The 27,045-nt window shown below is 41.0% G+C and overlaps 1 protein-coding gene across 7 annotated transcripts in view; it reads right to left on the minus strand.

The window, feature by feature from the left end:
• The window catches only part of LOC136884883 (trithorax group protein osa), a 744,453-nt gene that overhangs the window by 91,561 nt on the left and 625,847 nt on the right, over window positions 1-27,045 (minus strand). For all 7 annotated transcript variants that reach the window (XM_067157182.2, XM_067157180.2, XM_067157183.2 and 4 more), the window contains exons 6-11: window positions 23,900-24,100; window positions 16,382-16,542; window positions 13,847-14,026; window positions 11,555-12,074; window positions 11,106-11,237; window positions 6,346-6,539 (exon numbers count right to left, since the gene is read on the minus strand). In XM_067157182.2, coding sequence (XP_067013283.2) covers window positions 6,346-6,539; window positions 11,106-11,237; window positions 11,555-12,074; window positions 13,847-14,026; window positions 16,382-16,542; window positions 23,900-24,100 — 1,388 coding nt within the window. The remainder of the gene's footprint in view (window positions 1-6,345; window positions 6,540-11,105; window positions 11,238-11,554; window positions 12,075-13,846; window positions 14,027-16,381; window positions 16,543-23,899; window positions 24,101-27,045) is intronic.

The raw sequence follows: 27,045 nt of genomic DNA on the forward strand, positions 1-27,045 counted from the left end.
AAATACAGTTATGAATGGTTTCAGGAGTAAGGACAGATTGAAGGAACTGATTTTAGCAAAAAAACAGCTACGGGTAACATGATGGTAAACATAATTGAGAACCATATGTATGGATACTTTATGACACAAACCAGTTCCAGTACAGAAATTCATGGAATTATTAATGAACAAGGGGACTGTATATGTGAGGACTTACAGAAGGCAGAAGTATTCAGTCAGCAGTATGTACAGGTAGTAGGATATAAGGATAATGTCAGATGGTGAAGATGACTAATACTGGCGAATTACTGAAATTTACTTATAGTAATGAAGACATTTTTTAAAAAGATACAAAAGTTGAAAAAGCAACTGGGATTGATAAGGTTTCTGGCAATGCACAGCACACTGCCAGAAAAAAAACATGCAACATCCTTAAGGACTGTGTTCAGTGGCCTATTCGAGAGGGCATTCGCCCACGACACCTAGATCTCACCCCAGGGCTTCATGGGGGGGGGGGGGGGGGTTGTGTGTGTGTGTGTGTGTGTGTGTGTGTGTGTGTGTGTGTGTGTGTGTGTGTGTGTGTGTGTGTGTGTGTGGCCCGCTACATTGCACAGGTTGTTGTCCCCGTGCTATTGCCATTTCTTCGACAGGAAGGTGATGGGCATTTTCAGCAGGACAATGCATGTCCACATACAGCTGCTGCGACGCAACGTGCTCTACGTAGTGCACAATATATAATATGTGCATACTGAGGGGTGGTTGTGTTGGTGATTAATCTGTCACGGACATCGACGATCAGGAGGCCTGTTCATGCGCACTGCGTTTTGACTCTGCAGGCAGTAAATGTGCTTAGGTTAGAGGTGAACTGTGTTTGCAACATTCATTCTAGGGTACAACCATGCCTCGCTGATGAGTACGTGCTCCTGTTGAACAACTCCAGCCATTGGAATCAATTCACATTGTGGGCCTGCCAGAATCTGGATGGACGTATCGATGGATTGCTGCACATGTTGGGCACAATGTATCAGTGGTGTGTCACTGCTTTCAGTAGTGATCTGTAGAAAATCCCCACACCCGTCGACCATGCTACGGACGTCCGCGTAGTACAGACACACGTCAAGATCAGCCCATTATGCGAGCAACGGTGACCAACCAAACATCACCCAGGAACGAAATCTAGTTACATGTTGCATCTGCTGTGTCACCTAGGACCATTGGGAACCTCCTGCTTGCAGCAGGATTACGACCATGTATACCTCTGCCCAGGTTACCACTGACAGCATGACACCGCCAAAGACAGTCACTCTGGTGTCGTGAAAGAGGCGACTGGAGAAGGGAATGGCGCTCTGTTATCTTCTGTGACGAGAGTAGGTTCTCTCTGTATGCAAGTGATGGATGTAAACATGTACGGCGTTGACCTGGTGAGCGGCCTATTCGGGAGGGCATTCACGCACAACACCTAGGTCCCATCCCAAGGCTTCAATGTGTGTGTGTGTGGCAGGGGACCCAGTTACCACTTGTGGTCACAGTGTTTCAGCAGGGTATAATTAACCAGTGCACGCTACAATGCACAGGTTGTTGTCCCTGTCCTATTGCCATTTCTTAGACAGGAAGGTAATGGGCATTTTCAGCAGGACAAGCACATCCACATACAGCTGCTGCAACACAACATGCTCTACGTAGTGCACAACTGTCCTGGACAGCAAGATCATCGGATCGTTTGCCAATTGAACATGTATGGTAACTTAGGTGTTCTTCAGAGCCTGCAAGAAACATTGCCGAACTTCATTAAAAGGTGCAAGATGTATGAGATAATCTATTGCAGGATCCCATTTGGCACCCTTATGATCGTTTGCATGAACGAATACACACACACCCAGCCCCCCAAGCCATTCAAATTAACCAATGAAAGTTAAAATCCCAGACCAAACCGGAAATCATACCCGGGACCCACTGGACCAAAGACCAGCACGCTAGAACTTAGCCTTATCTCATGATTATCTGGAGCCACTTTGGATTTTGGTCAGGAATATAAAAGCCAAAAGCTCATGATTTTCTAAGTGATAATCCAACCCGGGATTGATCAGGATTCGAACCTTGGCCACCTGCTAAGTCATTGCGCATCCCTTTCCTGTATAATCAGTGACGAAATTTAGCATTATTACAATTCAGGACCAGGACCAGTTCCTCCTAATCAGATTCTTACACTTATCCAAGAGTCACCTCTTAAAGCAATAAATGTATTTCAGATTTTTCCCTACAACTAAGCAATTTTAATATGACACAAGAACACTTCATTTTTAAAAGATCATGACTTTTAACATCCAGCCCCCAAACCTGCATGTTAATCAAGGTTTTCACGAATGGAATATAAAAATAAAAGGCAGCAATTGAATTATGTTAAAGCACAGCAGGGATAGCACCCTTTTCTGTGCAAGAACCTACAGCCTGGCTGACTTAACAAATTTCTAAACCAGAACCCAACATAATGCAATGCTATTTGCTTTATGTCGCACCGACACAGATAGGTCTTATGGCGACGAGAACCCAACATACATCCAGTCCAAGATTTTAGTAATCTGAGCTAACTCGAGAAACATTTACGAATGAATGAATACAATGGAAGTCCACAATGAACAAATTAATAACAGTGTCATTTCACAAAACTGAATAGAAAATAAGCAAGAGCACATCTCATAAGTAATAGCACCAAGCGGATAAGGAAAAGGGTGATATTATAAAACAGAGGAAACTAATCTCCACCACAACCCCCATTAACGGAAAGACTCATATCATCCAATACCCAGCCCAACTTTTATGTAAGGTGGATTCAAGTTCTTGGGTCTTTTCTTTCTCTCTTAAGAGTAATTTCTTCAAAACACTGAAACTTCTGTCACTTCTTCTCACTGTCTCCGTCTACAAGTATACATTTCTCCCAACATCAACGCCAGATTGCGTAGCTGCTGCAAAAGCTTCTTTATGAGTCTGTCTTGCCAACTGGAAAATTGGCAATAGCCCAACTTGAATATGTACGACCGCAGAAAGTGTCTAAACTCTGAATTCAACTGGCCTCAAGGTCAGGTAAGGACCACGAGGAATCACTTAGAAGTTGTCATAAAGGAACCTCCTAAGAACGGCCACCTGATGAGTAGGATGATTGAAAAGCACAACTGCACCATTCTCTGGCCGCTTTTGTTGCAACACTGTAAGAAACTTTGTCGTCAGAACCTCTTTACCGATTGTAGCTGTCAGTCATGCCTTTGCAAACTCAATGTGTGGAGATCACAGCTGTGCTATCCTAAAACATGGCCACAAAATGTTTGTTTTTTAACAATTCTGCTTTATGTCAGACTGACACAGATGGGTCTTATGGTGACGATGGGATAGGAAAGGGCTAAGAGTGGTCAGAAAGCGACTATTGCCTTAATACAGGAACAGCCCCAGGATTTGCCTGGGGTGAAAATGGGTAACCATCTTCGGGGTTGCCAACAGGGGTTCGAACCCACTATCTCCTGAATGCAAGCTGACCACTATGTGACCTAAAACACACAGCCACTCGCTCGAACGCCATGTTTCGCACCAATGGCAGTAACCTCCTTTGGTTGTTGTGAGTCTGAATCTTCCAATTGCTTGGACTGTAGTTTGCTTTTAAGACTGAAAAACAGCACCCATGACTGCACCATCATGATCATTTTTAGTATGAAAGCACCATTCATGCTGTCATTACGTGCCAAGACTAACACTTTGCCACGCATGTAGCCTTGTGCTTTGTCAGTTAGCTTTCGTGGCACCCATCTGGATGAAACCTTTCGCATGCTCAAATCATCACGAAGGGTGGTGTGTGCCAATCCTATAGAAACTCTGACTTTGGAGGTAATTAAAGTGGCAGTTCTCCATAATCTACTGATCCACTCATGCTATCACATATCATATTCTCAGATAGGTTGCTGAGTAACTGGGGAAGCTATAGTTTCTTTGCTCGTGATGTTCTGTCTTCGTTAAATTTCCGCATTCATGAATGCATGTTTGTCACATTTGAGACATCATCACTCAACTGACAATTCATGTGACACCACTCAAGTGGAGAAAATGGATAACATGCTGTTCCATATGAAATTCACCATTTTAAGTATCAGAAATATCTAGTTCCAGGCTGCTGTAACAAGGTTCCGCGAGCTGTATGATACTGCGATCTGCGTCACTTCTTCCTGCAGGAAGTGTTTTGAAGTGGGTCCTATGTTTCTGCCTCCTACCCGTTTTGAAGAATTAAATTAGTAGGCCTTAGAACTCAAATGCACCTTGTACCCATTAACACAGTATCCTCCTATCTCTCCATTCAGTAGCCCATTACAAGTTGCATTATAGCTCAATAACTTTAAATTAATAAAATGGTCAACCTTGACAACTAAGGACAGATAGTGAGGACAATAACTTGGAACAGAACTATACGAAGCACAATTTCAAGTTTAAAATACTTAAGATGTAGCCAAAATTGAAAAGTGCTGTAGAAGCCTGAATTCAAATATTTAGGCACATCCAGTCAATTATTAATGTGAACAAACTGCAGTATTCCTAAATACCATTACTTGATGTAGGGTGAAGTACGGTTATTTGGTGATACAGGTAATTTGGTGATAATGTTTTAAACGAATGCCACCACAAAACCTGTTCTGTTTTTGTGCTTGTCTGTTGTCAGCTGGGTGTCCTGGGTTTTTCCTTTGTCCTGCGCTTAGGTATAATCCTTGGATTCTTTCACTTACTGAGGTATGAGATTTTGTAACACTCAGCTGTAGTGATTTGGCAAGTGCAGACATATTAAGTACAGTGTGCTATTCAAGTGAAATAAACTGTGGCAATAAACCGTTTGTTTTAGTTAGTATTGGTGTCGAACTGTTCCTAAGAAAGCGAGTTATTTTCTGCATTGAGAGAAAAGTTTAATGCCGAAACAATTTTCGGGACAAACCTTAAGAAAATACCGAAATATTTAAGCAATTTCTGATGGTAACCCACAATAATGTTATTTTCTATTTCCAGCTTGGTTCATTAAATACCTGAAGGAATGAGAATTTTATACATATTTCAGTTGTAGGTAGTGTAAATTAACAAATTTCATCATCATTTTCAGAAAATAGACCGTCACCAAAGCAGCTTACGGTAAAATGCAGAGAAAAGAAAAACATGAAACGAAAGCCTCGACAAGATGATACTCCTTAAGTGTACAAGCAGTACAACAGTGCAGACTTAGTGGAGGCGGCTAGATTAGTGACTGAAGGTAAAATGACAGTGCACCGAGCCTCAAAATTCAAAGGTTTTCCATGGTCGTCTCTCAAATGATGGCTCCAAAACAGTGAAGAAAGAGATATTGCAGAAGGTATCTTACCCAAACTTGGATTACATGCGAAATCACCCCAACGATAAACCAAACCAGTTTAATTTCCATTCACTGTTCAATCCTGCATTTCTTTCAGATTTCTCGTATGCCAACATAACTGGTGGATTTAGAAAGCTGGAATAGTGCCTGTTACCTAAAATGTGAGCTCTTCTGTAGCTATTGCCTCATCTTTCATAACTGAAAGATCTTTCTCAGAAATAAGTGAATCTCCAGACTCAAATTCCTAAGCACTTCCTTCAACTTCCCAGAGAACCAAGACGTGATCACAAAAAACAGAAGAGACTCTTCCGAGAAGTGTCGCACTCCTCCTGAGCAGCGACAGTATAGGCAAGATGACCTAACAGCGCTCATGTTGACTTAGTAATTCCTGGACCATCAGGTGTAAAGTTAGATGATGATTGAATATGTGTCATATGCAAAAAAAAAAAAAAAACCTCTAAATATTCAAAACGCAAAACTTTGGAAAAGTGGATTCAGTGCAGCCTTTTTAACACACACTATGCATGAAGATTGCCAATCACAAGATACTGATGACATAATCATGTGAATGTGTCAAGTGTGTTGGGAAGACTCATCATAAGACGAAAACTCCTGTGAAATGTAGTTATACAATTCCTGAAAGTAAAAAGTGTTCCAAAATAACTATCACCAAATTACCTTGCTACTATCACCAAATTACCTACATGTATCACCAAATAACCTAACAATTGAGTTGCATAAAATCATAAAGAGTTCAAGATGAAGTAATTGCAAGAATACATTCATGATTAAAACCTTTAGCTAATGTTCTGTTCTATATGATACATGGAATTTAAAGGAAATAAATCATGTATTTTCCCCCTTCATGTTGCTATAATCGAAAATTATCACCAAATTACTTTACTTGACCCTATATTACAAACGCATGTTAATTCACTCCCACAAAAAGGCACCATGTATATACGGTAGTTCTTGAGGTAAGAAGCTGTACTTACAGGACTGGCTGGTGTGCGGGGCCAACTGGGGCTGTTCACATCGTACTCCTCGTGCATGGAGTTGATGCTGGCAGCACCAGGAGAAGGAACTGTGCTCTGTGGTGTTGGAGGGTGGCTGTGGTAACCTCCAGATCCGCCCACCACAGAGCTCTCCTTCCGTGACTTAGGGGTGCAACTCGGATCTTCACCAGATGCTGAAATAACAGGGTAAAAAATTAATAGAGAATAAGTAATTTATCCCTGCACCGTAAAGACAGACAATGTTTACTGTTTGTTTCATGGGTCAGGGACAATGTGGTAGTATGCTATTTACGTATTCACTGTCTAGGAGTATTCAAAATTAATTTTTATACGGTGCCTGTATTTGTGTCTGCACATAACAGCTGATGAACGATATCCAGCAGCAAGTTTCTATATATAACTATCAAATAATATGAAGAATATCGGCATCGGCATGTTTCCAAGACAGGATTTTGCTACCCAGTGATTCAATATTCAAGCATTATTAAAAATTAAGTGCACTAAGCTGTGTGACACGACCTCTGGACAATAACACAATATCATACATAATAGAAATAAGCAAACAAGTATTAAATCAAGACAGGTGTACATGATGAGGATTGTTGTTTAAAGGGGCCTAACAGCTAGGTCATTGGCCCCTAATGTTATGAGGTGAACGAAATGAAAATGAAAACTCTGAAATGTATCCACCTACTAGAACATAAAAAGAACGATGAGAAAATGATCTTAACAAAAGAAAATGATCGTGAAACAAAAACGATCAATGGATTCAATTCACAATGCCTTAATTAATGGGATGATGCTTACTATCTAAAGGGGTCCAAACCCCAGATCACTGGCCCCTCATAATAGTACTAATCGTTGGTAAAGCAGAACCACGGTGTTCCTCCTATAGTGGTACTTATCACAGCCAATGTAGACCCACAAGCAACACAGACCCGTGGTGCTTCTCACACAGTGGAACTAATCAGAGACCAGGTATACTCATTGTGTTGCTCACATAGTGCCACTAAACATTAGCAGTGTAGACACATGGTGTATCATATATTATGTTAACACTCACAGGCAGATTTTAACCTTCACTGGTTAATTCCAATGGCCCTGGGGTTGGGTGTTTGTGCTGTCCCCAACATCCCTGCAACTCACACACCACACATAACACTATCCTCCACCACAATTACACGCAGTTATCTTACATGGCAGATGCCGCCCACCCTCATCGGAGGGTCTGCCTTACAAGGGCTGCACTCGGCTAGAAATAGCCACACGAAATTATTATTACTCACAGGCAGCACAAACCCATGGTGTTCCTCCCATAATGGTATTGGCAACACAAACCCATGGTTTTCCTTACATAGCAGTACTAATCACGGGTGACAGTCAAACCCGTGGTGTTTCCCACACTGTGGGACTAATCACAGGTAACGCAGACCCATTCTGAACACAAAGGAAGCGACTGATGGAAAGCAAACGATGACACTTATCACAAGCAACGCCCAGATCCGTAATCCCAGATCCCAGATCACATAATGGTACTGTTCCTACGTAATGTAAACCCAGGGTTTTCCTCACAAGGTGGTACTAGTCGCAAGTAAGGTCGACCCAGGGTATTACACACATAAGGGTAATAATCACATGTAGTCTCATTGTTCGAATGTCATCATCCCTTGGTCGCCTCTTACGACACGCAGGCGATACCATGGATGTATTCTTAGTCTGCGTCCTCCACCCACAGTGAGGTGACAGATAGAGAGATAATGGAACTCACTATACAGAATTAACACAATGACTGGGCAGTGTGAGAAGAGAAAGCAATAGAAGGAGGCAAAGAGAGACAAGAAAACACAAAGAAGACTTTGACAATATCCACATCTTCACACACCATCAACTCTCTCATCAATCTCAGCTCTCGACGAGCTCATTTCTGCTTCCGAGCTGTAACACTCATTGAGGGGCCATCTTAAAGTGGGAAGTGTACGATAAGAAGAAAGCCGGATAAAGACAGGAAAAGGGAAGAGACACTAAGAAAAAAGGCGAATATAGGGGGAACAAGACATGTCCAGACTGACCTGTCAATGTGTATCTTATTAAGTCTTCCTGTAACTCTACAAATACCATACTTCGAATCCAAGACGATCCTGACTGCAAGATGACCCCCACTTTTTCCTTCAAAAAAATTAAATCAGGCTTAAAAAGTGCTTAGTGAAATTATATGAATTCCTTTCTTGAACAGTTTGCATTTTCAGACTATCTTTGCCTTCACGTCAACACGAAACACTAGCTTTAGTTATGACGTATTTTCTTGTGGCTGCACAATTATTCTTAATTTCCACAAGTTCCATAACCATAAATTTAAATTGGCATAATAATATCGATGAGAACCCGTTGAAAATTTGCCGGCAATACCTGTTCCACGTGTCTTTGTAACACAATGAACCATCATGAAAACATACCTACCGTCTGTAAAACTGTTAATTTTACCAAAGTGTCAAGTACAGTACACGTGTTATAACTCTGCCACTAAGTAGCCATGCCCTTTCCAAGAATTTGTAAGCTTGCATGTTTTAATGCAAGGTGGTAATGGTGGTGATTATTGTTTTAAGAGGAAGTACAACTAGGCAACCATCCTCTATATAACACTAAGCAGAGGGAAAAATTGAAGGGGTCCGACACTTCGAAAAATGAAGATATCGGCCAAAGGAAGGCAAGGGCCACGAAGGGCGTGAAAATGAAAGACTCCCTAGCCCTCGCAAACCTAATAGCGTCGGGGTCGGAAAAGAACAAGAGTTGACCAAGGGAGGTCAGATAGGATAGATGAAAGTGAGGAGCCTGGCACAAGTAAGTGGAAGCAATGCCAGGACTCAGCTAAGGGCCCCGTGGTCGCCAACCCACGCTCCAAAGTTCAGAGCCCCTGAGTCCCTTTTAGTTGCCTCTTACGACAGGCAGGGGATACCGTGGGTGTTATTCTACCGCCCCCACCCACAGGGGGGTGTTTTAATGCAATTCTAAGGATTTGAGAAACTTTTTGTAGAGGCTAATACTGGGACATTTGTTTATCTGTTCGAACCCGTCTCCCGCCAAGTATTTTTCGAGAACCAGTGACATTACGCAGAGGCACTGTACAAACCAATGTAACCTATAAGCCTAATAAAGAAGCGGACATTGAAGGTCCAGTGTTATGCATGCGCAGGGGTGAAGAAAAGCAGCGTAGTTACCGTGGTAGCTGCCAGTGGTATTAATTTATTCATTAGCCTACTTTTAGGTTGCGAATACAAGACGACCCTTGATTTTTCACAGGAGATTGAGAAAGAAAAGTTTTCTTAGATTAGGAGAAATCGGTATTTGGATTTTGCACTTGATTGTTTCCTTGGATTTGATAGAAGCTAAAAAAGATAACTTGTGACACAGATATACGTAACTCCAACGTTTCTGAACAGTGTGGATGCATCTAACCATGCCCTACTCTGAAAGGTGCTAAGGAGGGTCACTATCATTGTCATGATATTGGTCACAAAGATTACCCACCAGCTGGAAGATGTTGTATAGTGCTTAAAGACTTCATGGGTCTCCATTTATGAAGTCCATTCACCAAATATCCCTCTAATCGCACAGGTCAACAAAATTTTCCCCTTCTATTATTCAAACTGCAATGCTAGCATCCGTTTCCTGTACCAACATAGTACCCTTGTATTGGCCTGGTGGCCACGATCATTAAGGAGTCATGTCTATATGATACAACACCATGGGAAGCTGGTTCAAATTCTCACTGGTGGAAAAAATTTCACCATCAGAATATTGGCCGGCAGGGTAGGAGACGTGGTAGTATACAATCTGTAATCAGTAGATTTTGTGCGAAAAGCCTGGATGCGATTCCAAACCTGTCTGCAATATGCATATGGAGTGAGAGCTGCAGACTTTAAGCCTTGAACAGACCCCTTGGTACTATTCAACAGGAGCACGCTCTATGCCGACACCAGGTTTCACACTTTCCCTACATCATCATGATCATCATCATCACCCAGACCCAGACACGCAGGTTGCCTATGGGAAAGATCTGTAACCAGCAAGCCGAACATGCCCTCCTCAGACACTATAAGTCCTATCATAAATAACGTATTTACGCAAATAATACCCGCACATTTTTTAAAATTTTATTTGGTGCACGAAATTGGGGTGCGGGTTTTATTTGCGTCAATGTTGGCATTTTTTTTTTAAATCAACCTTCCTAAATTTAGGGTGCAGGATTATTCGATGGCAAAATATTATTCGCGTAAATACGGTAGCGGAAATTATCATTCACGTAAATACCCGTATTTACGCGAATAATACCCGCACATTTTAAAAAAAATTTGAAGCATGAAATTGGGATGCGGATTTTTGCATCAAAGTTGGCATTTCTTTTTTTCAAAATAAGCCTACCTAAAGTTAGGGTGCGGGGATTATTCGCGTAAATACGGTAACTTGATAACTGGTTATGGGAGGAGCAAAAGGGTTAGGGTAGTCATACAGCAAATAAATCTCAGAAAATCACAGCATGAATGGAAATCAGAGTACCATTTCTGAAGGGCCTTTATAAAAATAAAATCTTGCAGATGAATCCCACCTGTATGCCACAAAGAAAACTGTCCTTAAGGGGACCTTCAGTCTAAAAACCTAGTTCTTGAATATATCCAAGAACCTGAATACTCAACATTTCAACTTGCAGGTACATAACCAAAGATTAAGATCAGACAACTCACCAGCTGAAGCATTGGAAAGAGTTGACTGCTGCGAACCCTCATCCAGAGGTGCCCCGTCCGGCCCTGTAGTAACCACTGAAGTCACGGTTCCAGGAGTGGCCGCTGTGACATTCGTTGTCGTAGTGCCTGCAACTAACGTACCGGAATTTATAACACCAAGTCCAAAATACCAACTTGTATGCTATAAATCCAATCAATAAATAAACAAACCAATGGAAAGACAGCTCTTCACATAAGAATTTTTTAACTAATTTTATTTTTATGTTTGAATATTTCATGAAGAAAAGGAGAAAATTAACTAAAATATTTTATATCTTTCAACATATGAAGATGAATTAAAAAGAAGTATTTTCAACACTTGGTAAAATAAAATCTATTTACAATACTGATAACTTTCAGTTGTACTGTAACATTATTACAATCAGTAATGACACCTGCTGCTCTCTTACCTGTTGTCGTGGTGGAAATGCCATTGTCGTGTGCAGGATCAGACATCCCACTCATGTCACTATGACTTGTGGGCAACGAATGGGGTGGAGGATGCGAGTTGGTGGTGGCCGAACTGGCGGGTGGAGGCATGGGACCGGGCCCATCATGATGTGGATGGCTGTTGGGTAACGGTGAGGGCACGCCGGCTGCCGACGAAGAGACCGACACCATGGGCCCTCCCGGATTGCTGGCCGTGCCCGTCGCCGCTGCCGAAGACGGAGGGCCCATGCCGGAGCCTGGAGGCCCCATGGTAGGAGGAGGCGGTCCCATCCCTGGATGGTGATGTCCAGCAGGAGGAGGACCCATGGGCGAGCTCATGCCCGCCGCGTGGTGGTGCATGCCGCTCGGCGGGCCCATGCCGGGACCCATTCCTGGCGACGGACCGACCGGAGGACCCGAAGAGGGAGTACCGTATCCTACCTGAAGACTGCCTGGACTAGGTGGCATTCCAGAACTAGAGGCACCAAATCCCATCTTATGCTGAAATAAAAACAAATTTTATTGAACCTTTGGAACAATTCTTAGGATATGAAACATTAAGAGAGATTTAACATGGCAAAACTAGAGTCCTTTAATAACAATGTCATTGTTACCTCCTTTTTATCAAAAGAGTTTGACCATGTGTTTAAAAAATCTACTGGGCTCTAATTTGGAAATTGACAACTTCATGTTTCCTTGATTAGTATTATATACCTAAATCGGAGAGGACTACAATGGGAGACAGTGATAAACAATAGACCGTGAGTAAAAAAAAAAAAAAAGAGAAGATTGGAAGAGGCTCTGAATGACCTGCATAATCTGAAACATTTCAGGAAGAAGAAGAGAAGAAGAAGATCTAAAATACACTTCAAAAATACATTTCTGAGGCAACAGGAAGAAATACATGGGTTGATTTTTTAATAGTGGCAACTATTTTTTTATTTGGGTACATAGCATACTTACCATATTAGGCATTTTACAGACCTTTGAAGTAATCACCACCGTTGTGTAGCACTCGTTTCCTGCAATGTGGAAGCTGTTGGATGCCGCTGAGAGTGCCCGATCTCTGGAGGTCGCGAACGGAGCGGTCGGTGGTCTGGAGAATGTCAGCCACTGTGCAGAAGAGGACCCCTCGAAGTGGTGCTTTCATTTTAGGGATTAGATCGTAGTCACAAGTGCTGAGAGCTAAAGAAAAAGGGGGGCAGGGGTTTGTGTGCGCGTGGTGGTTTTTTTTTTTTTAAATATGTAAGCACTTCCCAGCCCCAGCGATTGAATAACTCAGCCACAGTTCCTGCTGCACGCGGCCTTGCATCTTCATGGAGAATGATCGGTGGGATATTCAGGAAGTGTCCTCGTTTTCTTCTTAGAACTGCTACGGGTTCGTTTGCAAAAATAGTAATAGTCCGCATTAATGGTGCGTCCTCGGGGAACGGTATGCTTTATGATAACACCATCCCAGTTGTAGGCAACGATCATTAAGACCTTCACATTTGTTCCGGTTGGCCAAACAGTTACTTTCTGCGGTGACCTGTGATGACACCACTCGTTTGATTGGCGTTTCAGCTGTGGTTCATAAGCTTTGGCCCAGGTCTCGTCAATAGTTATTATCCGCCGTAAGAAGGCCTCACCTTCGTGTTCATAGTGCTGCATCATTTCGCAGCCAACTTGGATGTTTGATCAAATTGTGTGGAACCCATTTGGAGGCGATTTTCCGCATTCCCAGCCGCTTCTTCAGGATTTGCAGCACAGTCGAAGACGCCAGCCCTCTATCATTGGACGATTTACGAAGAGTGGTGTTCCAATCAGCCAGCACTAACGCGCTCACATTCTGCACATTGTCATCACTTACTACAGGATGACCAGCCCGTGGCATGTCGATCACATTTTGTCATCCATCCGTCTTTGAAGGTCTTGACCCACCGTGCTACAGTATGGTAAGCCTCTTGCAACCCTTTGTAACACTGCCTTGCGTTGTGACCTCTAGCACATTCAACTTTCAACCAGCTCCTCTGATCTTGCTTCGAAATCATTATAGATCTACTCCATGAGCACGCTCAAAACTGCATTTCTGTTGTCGCTGTACACGTGCATGGCGTGTGGAGGGCAAGTTAATTCACACTGAGGGAGGGTGGATATCTACGCTACCTCAGGTATACATTATATTGCCTGGCTATGTTTCATAGCATTGTTAAAGCATAGTTGCCACTATTAGAAAATCAACCCATGTACATTCTCTGACTGTTGTTGAAATTACATCACATGAAAACGCTCACCTGAAGATGCGTCTTGAGGTAATGAGGGGGAGTGTGGGGCCGGGGTCCACTGGCCGAGTTGGCAGGTTGTGGCGGGACAGTTGGCGGCTGAGGACCTGGTCCCTTACCAGGCAGCTGGTTCCCAGGACCACCCATCATGGTTGGTGGAGGACCTTGGTTCATACCTGGTGCACCCCAGCCCTGGAATAATAAACTACCGATATTTATCTGCAAAAGTACAATTGATCATTAGCACTACAATCCCACACACAAATTCTGTCAAATATTTTCTGAAAACTTGCAATAATCCACAGATAAAGGGTGCAAAGGATGATTACAATGAAGAAATGCAATTCTGTTCACAAAATTTAGTACAAATAGTTGCTACAGAGCTTGACTGCAGAATGAAAATCTTGATAGCCATGAATCTCAACGTTCGACTATTCCTATGAATTTTTATGATCATAGTACTCTCATTATGGTCAGAGCTGAAATAATGATACGTGATACTGTGGGATTTAATAATAATAATAATAATAATAATAATAATAATAATAATAATAATAATAATCGTACGGCCTCAGCTACCATACGCAGATGTTTCAATTTGATGCCATCTGGCTGTCTGCTCATCAATTTCGACATTCTGTTTTACTCTAGGCTCACTAGATGGCAGACAGAATAAACCTACATTCTCTTGGACATCTATGACTGAGATTTAATGAATTTTGTCGGGTAAACACCAAATTGGTCACCGGAGATCTTTTACATGCCGACATCGTACAGCATGGAGTGCCGAATGGACTTTTCTCCGCCCTTCAAAAATCCAGAGTATCTCCGCCGGGTTTGAACTCACTATCTTGGGATCCAGAGGCCGACACTCTACCAATGATCTACAGAGGCAGCTATACTGTGGGGTGGCTTGGTAGGATGTTCAATTAACACATTACAATATCGCTTTACACTTGTTGTCCACATCATAACAAAATGAGTGATTCTGAACAGGACTCCAGCAGTTTGTACTAATAAAAGGTGACCAAGACTTCATGCTGCATAATATTTCAGTTCTCACAATAAATGATACAGAAGTACGAGGGGCGTTTGAAAAGTCCGTGCAAAAATAAAAACTACTTACGTGTTTGGGGTAAACCTTCTTTATTTTTCGACAGTCTCCTTTCAGGCTTATACACTTCGTCCAACGATGTTCTAGTTTGTTGATCCCTTCCGAATAATAGGAATTGTCCAAGTCTACAAAATATCCATTAGTGTTTGCAATCACCTCCTCGTTTCAATAAAATCTTTGTCCCGCCAGCCATTTCTTCAAATTGGGGAACAAACAGCAGTACGAGGGAGCCAAGTTTGGAAACAGGGGGGATGTGAAACGAGTTGGAATCCTATTTCCATTAATTTTGCAACCACAACTGCTGAGGTGTGTGTTGGTGCGTTGTCGTGATGGAAAAGGACTTTCTTGTGGGCCAATCGCGGGCGTTTTTCTTGCAGCTCGGTTTATCAAACGGTCCAATAACAATGAATAATATGCACCTGTAATAGTTTTACCCTTTTCCAGATAGTCGATGAGGATTATCCTTTGCAAATCCCAAAAGACAGTCGCCATAACCTTTCTGACCGAAGGAACGGTCTTCGCCTTTTTTGGTGCAGATTCCCCATTGGTAACCCATTGTTTAGATTGTTGTTTGGTCTCAGGAGTATAGTAATGTATCCAGGTTTCATCTACAGTGACGAAACAACGCTTAAAGTCCTCCGGATTCGTCTGGAACAGCTGCAAACCATCCTTGCAACACTTCACACGATTCCGTTTATGGTCAAGCGTGAGCAATCGTGGCTCCCATCTTGCGGATAGCTTTCTCATGTCCAAATATTTATGCAAAATATTATGTACCCCTTCAGTTGAGATGCCCACAGCACTAGCAATCTCATGCACCTTAACTCTTCTCTCATCCATCACCATATCATGGATTTGATAAATTATTTCTGGATTCGTAACCTCCACAGGACATACAGAACGTTCAGCGTCACTTGTGCCCATATGGCCAGTCCGAAAATTTTGAAACCACTTATAAACTGTTCTAATGGAAGGCGCAGAGTCACCATAATGTTTATCAAGCTTCTCTTTAGTCTCCTGAGGCGTTTTGCCTTTCATAAAGAAATGTTTAATCACCATACTAAATTCTTTTTCGTCCATTTCTTGAAAATCACTCGACTTCCTTGATTCACACGAATGCCAAACACAAAGAAATAGACCTATATGGCTGAAACTTGGTGTGCATTCATTCAAGAGATTCTACTAACTAAACATGACCTCGATACGTGCTGGTGGTGCCATCTCTCTGACTTTGCACGGACTTTTCAAACCACCTTTGTATTGAAACCATAATATTTTCGTACATGTGGTGTGTACTCTACACAAACAGATTAGAAAGCTGGTAAACCTTACAGTTCAGAACATTTTATTTAATATCACACCAACACGCACACATTAGCAAATTCGCTAATTTTGTGAAAATTAAGAAGGAATCAGCCATCACTAACACTCACCTGGTATCCTCCGAACTGCGAGTGGGGCACGTGGTTGGGCATGGGGCGGCTTGGGTACTGACTGGGCCCCATGCTGTTAGCTTGACCACTCTGCTGGCCATACGCTTGGTTAGGATACTGCATGTTAGCAAGCTGACCTTGCGGCCTCGGAGTGTAATTTCCTGAAACATATAAATAACACTATTACTAGCAAGTAAATCACAATATCAATCGTCGGAGATTAGGCACTGTTGATTTATCTTAAGGGGACCAAGTACCCTTCCACCAACTGAGATTTTTTTGTTTCAGTTTCACCTCATATGTCCTATGAGAAATGCCTCCTTTGTTAAATTTAATGAATGCCCACATACTTGGAATTGGCTACACCCCCTTTAGCATGAAGTGCTTTAGTTCGTTTCATAAATTACTACTCCGTGAGTTTTTGTGTCAGTTTTATGAATGTACCCTTGTTTTAAAAAGGAATTTATATAGCTGAAGTTGGTCATGCTCTCATCAAAGTGCTGCTTTCCCCCCCCCCCCCACAAGGAGTTGGTTTGTTTTTCTCCATAAAAGAGTGGGGTCCCGGCTGAGACAACTGGTTCAGGTCACGAAGGGCAAGAAGTTACCCGATTGCAAGGGTGTTAAAGGAGTAAATAGATTATCTGGTAGTGGAATTATTATGGTAAAGCTATGAGAGAAAATTGCACAAGTTGGAAAAGATGAGGAGAGTAGTATGGTGCAGATATTTATATCTCTCAACTGACGATCAGCCTCAACATGGACTGTACCCTACAGATTCATGGTGCAAATATCATTCTCCTAACAGGGCAACTTACAGCATCATGGTCTACCCCAGCCTATTTTAAATGGAGTAAAACCTATATTTTGTGACTTGGCCCATCCAGACCTTCTAAGAAAATGTTTGCATGGTCAAACTTGGAACCTGTATGAGTCGCATAACAATGTGATACAGAATAAAATGCCCAAGAATGTGTTTGTAGGGTATAATAACCTAAAAATGGAGGTACTGGAAAATGTTCTCTCCCTTAACATAGGAAACATTGGGAGAGCACAAATACTTAACCACCTTGGGAATGAACCAGGTCTGAACACCATCAGACAGCTACAGATAATGGACAACCTGTGCAATAAATGTGCTGATAGACAAGCTGAACAGATGATCAAGGAAGCAAGAAATAGAAAGGGAAGAAAGAAGACATGGATGATCTAAGTATGGAGCTGGGAAGTTTTAAACCACAAGAAGTAGGTTTTCTCTACTACCTAAACTTTGAAGCCAATTTTCTCTGAACAATACTTTCTGTTGTTGTGGTGTGCTTATCTTGGAAGCTAATGAAGATACCAATATGAAATTAGTACAACATTTAAAACTAACACTGCCCTCAATGCTAAACACAAATTCATTACTTAGCCTAACAATGGAAAGTTTGTTCATTAAAAAAATATATGTGTGTAAAAAATTGAGAAATTATTTGCTTATTGTAAAAAGTAAAAAATAATAAAATAGTCAATACAATTTTGCTTGAAATGCATTTAACACAGAGATTAAGACTGCTGGTATAACCATACTAAATTTCACTGCTCCATCTGCAGTAATCTGGAAGATGAGCAACCCCCAAGTTTAGCAAATTTAACACTGTTCGTATAGCGAGTAAACAGGATATGGAAGGCAAGGGGAAACCTGCATTAAAGATCCACTGGATAGCCCTAGTAACAATGGTTACCACAATAGCTAGACGATGGAAAGACATGCTCTAGTAAAACAATCCAGAGATTAAATAGTCCCCCATACGGATCTCTAGGCAGGGACCGCTCGAGATCTTGCCTCAAGAAAAAACCTACAAAACAAAAAAGGAGAATCGGAACACAGAACGTCCATACACTGCTACAATGTGAAACAGTGGAAAAGCTTAAACTTGAAATGACCAAAGTGAGATGAACATTGTAGGAATATGCAAAACTAGATGGCTTGACAATCGCAACTTCCGGAGTATAGATTACTGGAATCCACATAAGAAATACAGAGGGCAGGCCTGGCCAGCATGAAGTTGGAGTGGTGATGAACAAGGACATAGGACGGTGAGTGAAGGGATAAGTGCAGTATAGCAGATGGACGAGGCTAGTAGAGCTAGATAACAAAACTGTGATTGTACTAACATACATACATACTAACATCAAACCAAGAAGACGAGGAGGTGGAAACGATGTATGCCAAGCTAGACAAGGCCATACAAGGAATCAAAAGTGATGGGAACTTGTTTACATTGGGAGACTGGAAAGCTGTCATATGAGAAGGAACTGATGAGAATATCAGTCTAGAACAAGGAACAAGCGCGTTGGAGACCGATAAGTGGAGTTCTGCATCAGGAACGAGCTACGGTGGCCAAAACCTGCTTCCAAGATCACCAGAGAAGATGATACACCTGGAAAGCCCCTGGTGATCTAAAGATGTTATCGAATAGACTATATTCTTACAAAAGTAGATTTCAAAACCAAATTAAGTGCTACAGGTCCTACTCAAGCCCTGACGTAGACTCGGCCCACAACATGGTGCTGAGCGAGAGCAGTCTTAAATTTAAAAACTTCATAGAAGGACGAAGCACAAAAATGGGACTTGGACAAGCTGAAGGCCATGGAGACAAGAACACTGTCTGCGGAGGACATGAAAAAAGAAAGTGATTCGTGGGGACGTTACAGAGATAAGGAAGAAATGGGTAAAGATAAAAAATGGACCTAACCAGGCAGTGGAAAAGGTCTTATAGGCTTCAGAAGAATGTTAAAAATGAATGGATGACTGATGAGCTGATTAAGATGATCGAGCACAAAAGAGAACTTAGAAAACATAACTTGAGATGGAAGAAGGAAGAAAGCAGTACAGATAAATAAGGAATACCATGAACTGGAGAGCAAGGGAATACAAGGATAAATCACTGCAGGATATTTGCAAGGAAGTCCAGGAGCGAATTATGACTGGCAATCTGGTACTAGCCTACAAGAAAGAGAAGAGTTTCTTCTGAAACAAGTGAGTAGTGCATAATGGCTTCCTGAAAGATAACATCCTAGCGTATAAACAGGACAAAGTCACGGTAGTATGAAGACACTACCTGGAAAAGCTGTATGGTGGTGTAGGAACAGATTAGTATTTAACTGGTCTTATCGATGTAGTTCTGGAGTGGGAAGTACTGGAATCCACAGAGGTCCTCAATATTTCTGGTGAATCTTTTCTTTATTTTGAACAATGTTCACAAGACTGTGTATTTTAATCTTGTATGAACCACTTTCAGAAGTCTGTACACAGCAAGAGGAATGATAGTGTTGGCTGTTGCAAGGAGCAAAACAATGTGGTTATTAGCCCTTCCAAACGAAGCATATGAAAGATAATACATAATCAAATACACCTTGATCTAAGGAATTTAGAGGGAAGAAAGATTCAAATAATTTTAGAAAATCTAAATAGAATTGAACACATCAAAAGGAAACCCACGGTTGAAATTCAGAAGCTTCTTGCCTTCGTCGTATACGTTTAACACTGTCAGCAGCAGGGTTACAAGGGCAAGAAACAAGGGAATATTCCATCCTCTCAGCGTATTTAACATTTCCACATAATAACGGCTTCAATGTCATGAGTCAACCTCATTTTCAAGCTATCAGCTGTCTATTTCAACTCTACAGTCAACAACAAAATACGAAGGATGTTTCCTCATTTCTCACATGCCCTGCATGTATTCCGCAACAAGTGCTAATCTTCCAAATTCAAAATCGTACAATCTCTACAATGTACACTATTATTGTTCAATTCGACTAACTTAACGACAAGTGTCTCTCCACTTTTTAACAACACAGCATTTTAAAGTGACAGCACAAATGAGTGACAACAAGTAAGTGAGGCAAATCGTTGTTTAAGTTATATCCCAAGTTTGTGGTGGTGGTGGTGGTGGTGGTGGTGGTGGTGGTGGTGGTGGTGGTGGTGGTGGTGGTGATGATGATGATGATGCTTGTTGTTTAAAGTTTGTACTACACGTTTTCATTTCCACATGTCAACTACTGTTTTATCATCTTCATCAAAAACTTAGAAAAATCATAGTTATAAGAATCACATTATATTTTAAGATTAACTTGTTCAATTGAATTGAACACACAATTTTATAACACGTTTTTAATAATAAGAAGGTTAATTTTAAAGACAAACACGATTTTAGTGAAATACATACCATTTTAATCATATCATGTACATTTATTTGTAGTGTGTGTTTGTCTAAATGTTCTTAATTCATGTACTTTTGAGCTGAAGATGGTCCAAAGCAAACTGAAACTTTGATATTGTACTTTTATAGTGTTGATTGGTGAGGCATCCTTTCAAATATTCTGCAAAACTAGATAATCATCAACACGGATATGAAAATTATCGACTACGATAAGTAGAATATTTTGCGCTGTCAGTGGAGAGATGGCGTGGAATACCATTAGTGGATGAATAAGCTAAAGTGGAGTTTTTGAAATCATAAAATGAAGATAAAAGTTGGAATTCAAGAGGATAGATTACAGCAAATATTAGTTTATAGGGAGAAGAATTAAGGATTGGAATAATTTATCAAGGGAGGTGTTTGATAAATTTCCAACTTCTTTGAAATAGACTTGGTAAGGAACTGTTAGAGAATCTACCCCCTGGGCAACAGTCTTAATGCAGATCAATGGTGACAGATCATAAGCCAAGGGACATTAGTTTTACAAATCAGAAGAACACTACTTTCTATTTTTAAATTCTTGTATGAACAGACCAAGAATTGAAAACACAAGAACTCTTGATTTATGTAGGTTTTAAGATCACTGAATGAAATTAGAGGGATAGCCTATGTGTTCCACTCGTGGGCTAATGAAATTCATAAATATCTTGTGGACGCCTTGCAGCTAAAGTCTACCTGGTTTCCTGTTCTACATACATAAAAATGGGACGTTAAATTTCCTTCTTGTATCTGCCTATACGATCATAATACGCATACAGTTCTTTCCACGTTATTAGTTTTTATGGTATTTGCACTCTTTAGGCCTTTTCTATCAAAGTACCAAGTAGCAGTGGGCTCATCAGTTGGACTGCCACATCTTCCCAAGACGCAGGACAATGCAGTGACAGTGCAGTAGGGGAGATATATAATAATTTTGTGTGGCTATTTCTAGCCGAGTGCAACCCTTGTAAGTCAGACCCTCCGATGAGGGTGGGCGGCATCTGCCATGTGTAGGTAACTGCGTGTTATTGTGGAGGAGGATAGTGTTGTGTGTGGTGTGTGAGTTGTGGGAATGTTGGGGACAGCATAAACAGCCAGCCCCCCAGCCAATGAATTAACCAATGAAGGTTAATATCTCCGACATCCGGGAACCGAACCCGAGACGCTCTGAACCGAAGGCCAGTACGCTCTCCATTCAGCAACGAGTCGGACACTAGGGGAGATATGAACCTCCACTACCACGATTTTCCAAGTTGCCGAGGTGAAGGAATTTTTCTCCACAGATGTTTTCTTATGCACTAGTCAGTGCTGTAAAATTGTAGGTGCCATTAGGCATACCTACGCATTTTGCCCCCTTTTCAACCCCACATTAAAAGCCACAAGTTTCGATATTTGAAAACTTGATATGAGAAATCATTTTTTACAAAATAATTTTCTGAAATTCAGGTTTTTAAAACAATTTCTTATAATCAAAACAATAAAACCACAAGATTTAATATAAATAGAAGGTGGTATGTAATATTCTTCAGTCATATAGTTACATTACAATTCAATACACGTGTAAGGTACTATTTTAAATTCTCGGTGTGAGCTAAATTGCAGCACTCCCCTTAAAAATACTGTACAAAAAGACAACCCCTGGGAGATGCCGAAATTAAGTACTGGTGCTAGTAAATCTACGAACACCTTCAAACACCATCGAAATGAGCCCCAATCGAACCCACCAACCTGATCTCAAAAGAACAGCACTCTACCGCTGGAGCTCTTTTAGCTTGAGCTTGAACATCATCTTTCAGAAAAATGAGGAAAATGTTGGATTATTTTGATGTCAAAACTAATCCGTATCAGCCACTCCAATATCCCAATCCTTAGTCCTAAAGCAGTTTTGGAGAACTAAATAATTAAATGTATAAAAGTGAGAGCGCGGAATACGTAAGCTATGAGCAGAGTGAAGGCTCGTTGCCCCTCTCGCCAAGGGCAAACTGAGGGTTGGTGGCGTCCGCCGTCCCCTACATCGCCTCCTGCAGTCCCTGGCAATATCTCACCTTCGTCATACTTCCAGGCTGTCAGACGTCCTTCAGTGCATTCCCAGGTTAGTTACCTAGTTCACAACCATGGCTAAGAAACTCATAAAACTAAGACTTTAGAAAAAAAGAAGTACCTCCGATATAAATCGTCGTATTACAACATTAAAGATCAGATGGTCCTTTTTCTATTACTCATATGTACAATTTATCGGTGGTACTAACATTAACGGAGATAACTGGGATTTATTTAGACTTCTTTCTGAAATACCATTTCTATCCTGCACTATTGAAATCCCACCTGCACTTCAAAATTATGTATGGTACATTTGTTTTCACATAATAGAAAAAAAGGAACGAACTATTTTCGACTTTCGTTTCCTTAAACTAGACCATACCGAAGTGGGGGGCAAACAACGAACGTGCATGAATAGATTTTACACAAAATACCGACGGCCAGGTATCATTGGTACGTCGATATTTACGGTAGTTTGTTAATTGGTGGGAGGGTTTTTCATTTGCATGCATCTTCTCAGAGAAAACAAAGGCTTTTGATTCATTTTTTTTAACAAGTTACTTTACGTCGCGCGTACACTGGCGACGATGGGAATAGGAAAGGACTAGGAGTGAGAAGGAAGTGGGCGTGGCCTTAATTAAGGTACAGCCCCTTACAGTACTGTGAAAATGGTAAACCACGGAAACCATCTTCAGGGCTGCCGAATATTGGACAATGGTCGCAGTTAAGCGACTGCAGCTATCGAGCTCGGTGATTTGGGATTAACTGGATAGCAGCAATCAGAAAAGAACCAACCATCGTGGGGTATATTCGGGGAAAAATGAAGTCAAAGTGAAACTAATGGCTCCTTTATACTGAAATGGATAAAGACAGTACATATAAAGCAACCACTGGCCAGTGGTTGAATACAAGTGTCCATTTTCTAAAAAGTTGAAAGTAGTGACTATTCCTTTCTCCTGAAATGGAATGCTGCATTGCATACCAAGAAAATGTTCTAATGGAATAATATTAGGACAGGATTTAGAACTCGTTCCTTTTTCTGAAAATGGGATGACAAACCACACTCAAAAATGCCAGTAACTCTTTTTTATGCATTTATATGTGAGTATATATACTTTTGAGGGTTGGCTCCTTTCTGCTTAAATCCGTCCAAATTACTATAGAGTTTCAATAGCATCTGTCCCGTAATAGATTTCAAGTCTTGTTTTGCAGTCGAGGGAGACGTACATGAAAATGTGGTAAGTGGTAATGTTGTTACCTTGCGGGTACTGTTGGCCTTGCGGCGTGTAGGGCGCCATCTGTTGGCCCAGCTTGTAGCCGGCGTGCATGTGAGGGGGTGGAGCGAGGGGCTGTTGGTAGGCCCCCGGGGTAGCCATGGGCGAATGACTCATACGAGTAGGACCACTTCCATCCGACTGGCCGCTCGAAGGCCGGGGTGGCATCGGAATGTTCTGCTGGCCTGAAACATTATACCACAATGTATTATTCAAAAAATAACGGAGCAATAACAAACTAAGTTCTTGTAAGTACTTCAACTCATTTGAAAGAACTTGTTCCATTCGCGGAAATAAGTCGACCAATACAAAGCTATTTTTCCCTTCACGAGTCATCTTAATCTTCTCATACGACTTTCAATGGTCAGAATTGCTCATCTGCCTCCTCTTAAAAATACTCATTATACCCTTGAAGTTCACTAGAAACTGTACACGAAGTACTTTACAAGGGACATCTATTCCAAAATTGTACTAGGAATAAAATGCAGATCTTCCACAACCAATGATACGATTTCACCAGTTACTTCTATAGCAGACTACGTAAGGCAAAGAAATAGAGAGAACAGGCGCAACTTAAGACCTGAAATTTCACTTACATAATGACGATTTTCTTTTGCTGATTGTATGAAGATAAAATCACAGTACTAACTGGAAAATTGGAAAGATATAACCTTATAATTTCGACGATTAGGACAGTAATTAAATGGCGTATGGCTTTTAGTGCCGGGATATCCCAGGACGGGTTTGGCTCGCCAGGTGCAGGTCTTTCTGTATGACTCCCGTAGGCGACCTGCGCGTCGTGATGATGATGATGATGATGAAGACAACACATACACCCAGCCCCCGAGCCGTAGGAATTAACCAATTAAGGTTAAAATCCCCGACCCGGTCGGGAATCGAACCCGGGACTTTCTGAACCGAAGGCCAGAACACTCACCGTTCAGCCAACGAGTCGGACATTACGACAGTAAGAACTGTAGAAAATATTTCACACGTATTCATTCCGAATAACGCAGTTATATATATGTATTTGCTACTTCCAAACTAACGGCTGATTCTTCTTCCTGACTGTGGCTCGAATATTACTTCTGTGGATTTAGAAGCAGCGTCTATTTTGGTGCAAAAAGAAAGTTTTTCTTTCCTGGAAACCAATGATGTATATGGTGTTACTAACTCGCATTATATCGACAGTAATTTCATGTGCATATCTAAGGGCGTTTATCACTCTGAACAGTGAGAACTCTAAACTCTCAGCACTTCGTATCTCGAGAATATTATTATTAACTTCGACTCATGATGACCAGTCCTTAAACGGATGGATCAGGTGTGTGTTTATGAGCTATCGACGTCCGTTGTTCATCACTGAGGGGCACTTTTGAACACTATATAAAAAAAAATACTGTGTGTGAAATCTGGTAACATGTAATTTCAGAAGAAAGAAAAAGATCCAAGAACATTCGAAGAATGTTACAGTGGCCTGCATAGAACCCCAACTATCAAAGAACACTTGAATACAAAGGTAGGTGTGTCCACAGCCGTAAAAGGAGATTCTCGAAAGGCGTAGGGAGTGTACGGAAATATAACTTACAAATATTTAAAAACAGAGTTTGAAGAGATCACGAGGTCAGAAAGGAAAGACGACGGGAGCAATACTGAATATCGCTGGTAAACCTTCTGGACATGGATATTACAAAATTAAATCGAGAAAAGCGGGTAAAGGGTATCATTAGGTACATAAAATAGGCCCATAATCTACCCTCCATTTCCCTTCGTCCCTTCTCACTTCCTCCCTCAACCTATTCTAGGAAAAAGAAAAGAAACCCACCCCGTCCAACCCCATTTAGGCATAATTTATAATCAAAGTTGACGTCCTCCCAACATTCTTCTATAAACATCTAACATCATAAAGTTGGCGTAAAAAGCTCCACTTGAATGAATTCGTGAGATCTCGAGTAATGTTTTGCCCGTTTATGCAACAGACTGTGGCAAAATATAGAACGAAATACTAACCTCACAGGCCATGACAAAAACAATATTGACCAAAGTACTAAAATCAAATAACAAATAATCTTCTGTACATCACGTCATAGAAGACCAAATTAACCAAGACACAACAGTTAATAATCACATTTACCTTTATGTATATGCTATAAAAATGGAATGTGAGCCAGTGAGAGACAACTACACTCAGCTGTCGCAGCTAATTGACATTAGAAGATGTAGAACATGTTTTGTAGGACATCGAAAAACTTACATGGCCAAAATCGAAGTTTATTCTGCTTAATTATATCCTACTTCACCACGAACTATTCAGATCTAATATTAGCTTTCATAAGGAAATCATACGACGAACAGATGACTGAACAATAGAAATACACATTAACATCACTAATTATTAGGTTTAGAAAATGCTTTAATCTTATATAAAGGAACGATATTAAACTCTTCAAAACAGTACATGAAACTGGTTTAAAGTCCTAATATAGTCGCAAATTACTCAGATTGTGACGTTGAGCAATAAATCCCAACAGTGTGTTATTCCATGTCAACATAACTCAAATACCATTTACCAAAGGATAAAACGTGCAACTGGAAAGAAACGAAAGATAGTAAAAAGAGGCGTATTAAACCAACAACACTTCGCACGCACTTAAACACCTACGAAGTCTGGTTCATGGCTTTCAAAAGAAGCAACAGACGACCATGATAAAAAAAAGATGGCGGATGAAAGAAAATTTTGTGCCTGAATAACATCTCGCTTGCAGCACGTATATATAAAACAATCTCCACTGAACCCCAGTCCGACACAGTCTTTTACGAGGCCAGTCTTCAGCTACACGACAAAGATGAACTTCAAACATGTAAAAGAAAATATGTTTTACAATGCCCAAATTAAAAGATATTCTCCAAAAATAGTAACCGATGTTTATTTATTATTATACAATCTTCCTGCAACTGCTGCAGATTGCAAAGGACAAAGAATACCTTAACAGCAATAATGGATATAGATACAGTAGATACACGAGATAGTATGAAGTTAAGAGTATGCAAAAGAGTGAGCCACGTCATAACATTTATCTGAGCTCCACAAACATGGTTCTTGAAGATCATGATGGACTTTTTGAGTGTG

Source organism: Anabrus simplex, chromosome 13, assembly GCF_040414725.1.
Source record: "Anabrus simplex isolate iqAnaSimp1 chromosome 13, ASM4041472v1, whole genome shotgun sequence".
Taxonomy (NCBI): domain Eukaryota; kingdom Metazoa; phylum Arthropoda; class Insecta; order Orthoptera; family Tettigoniidae; genus Anabrus; species Anabrus simplex.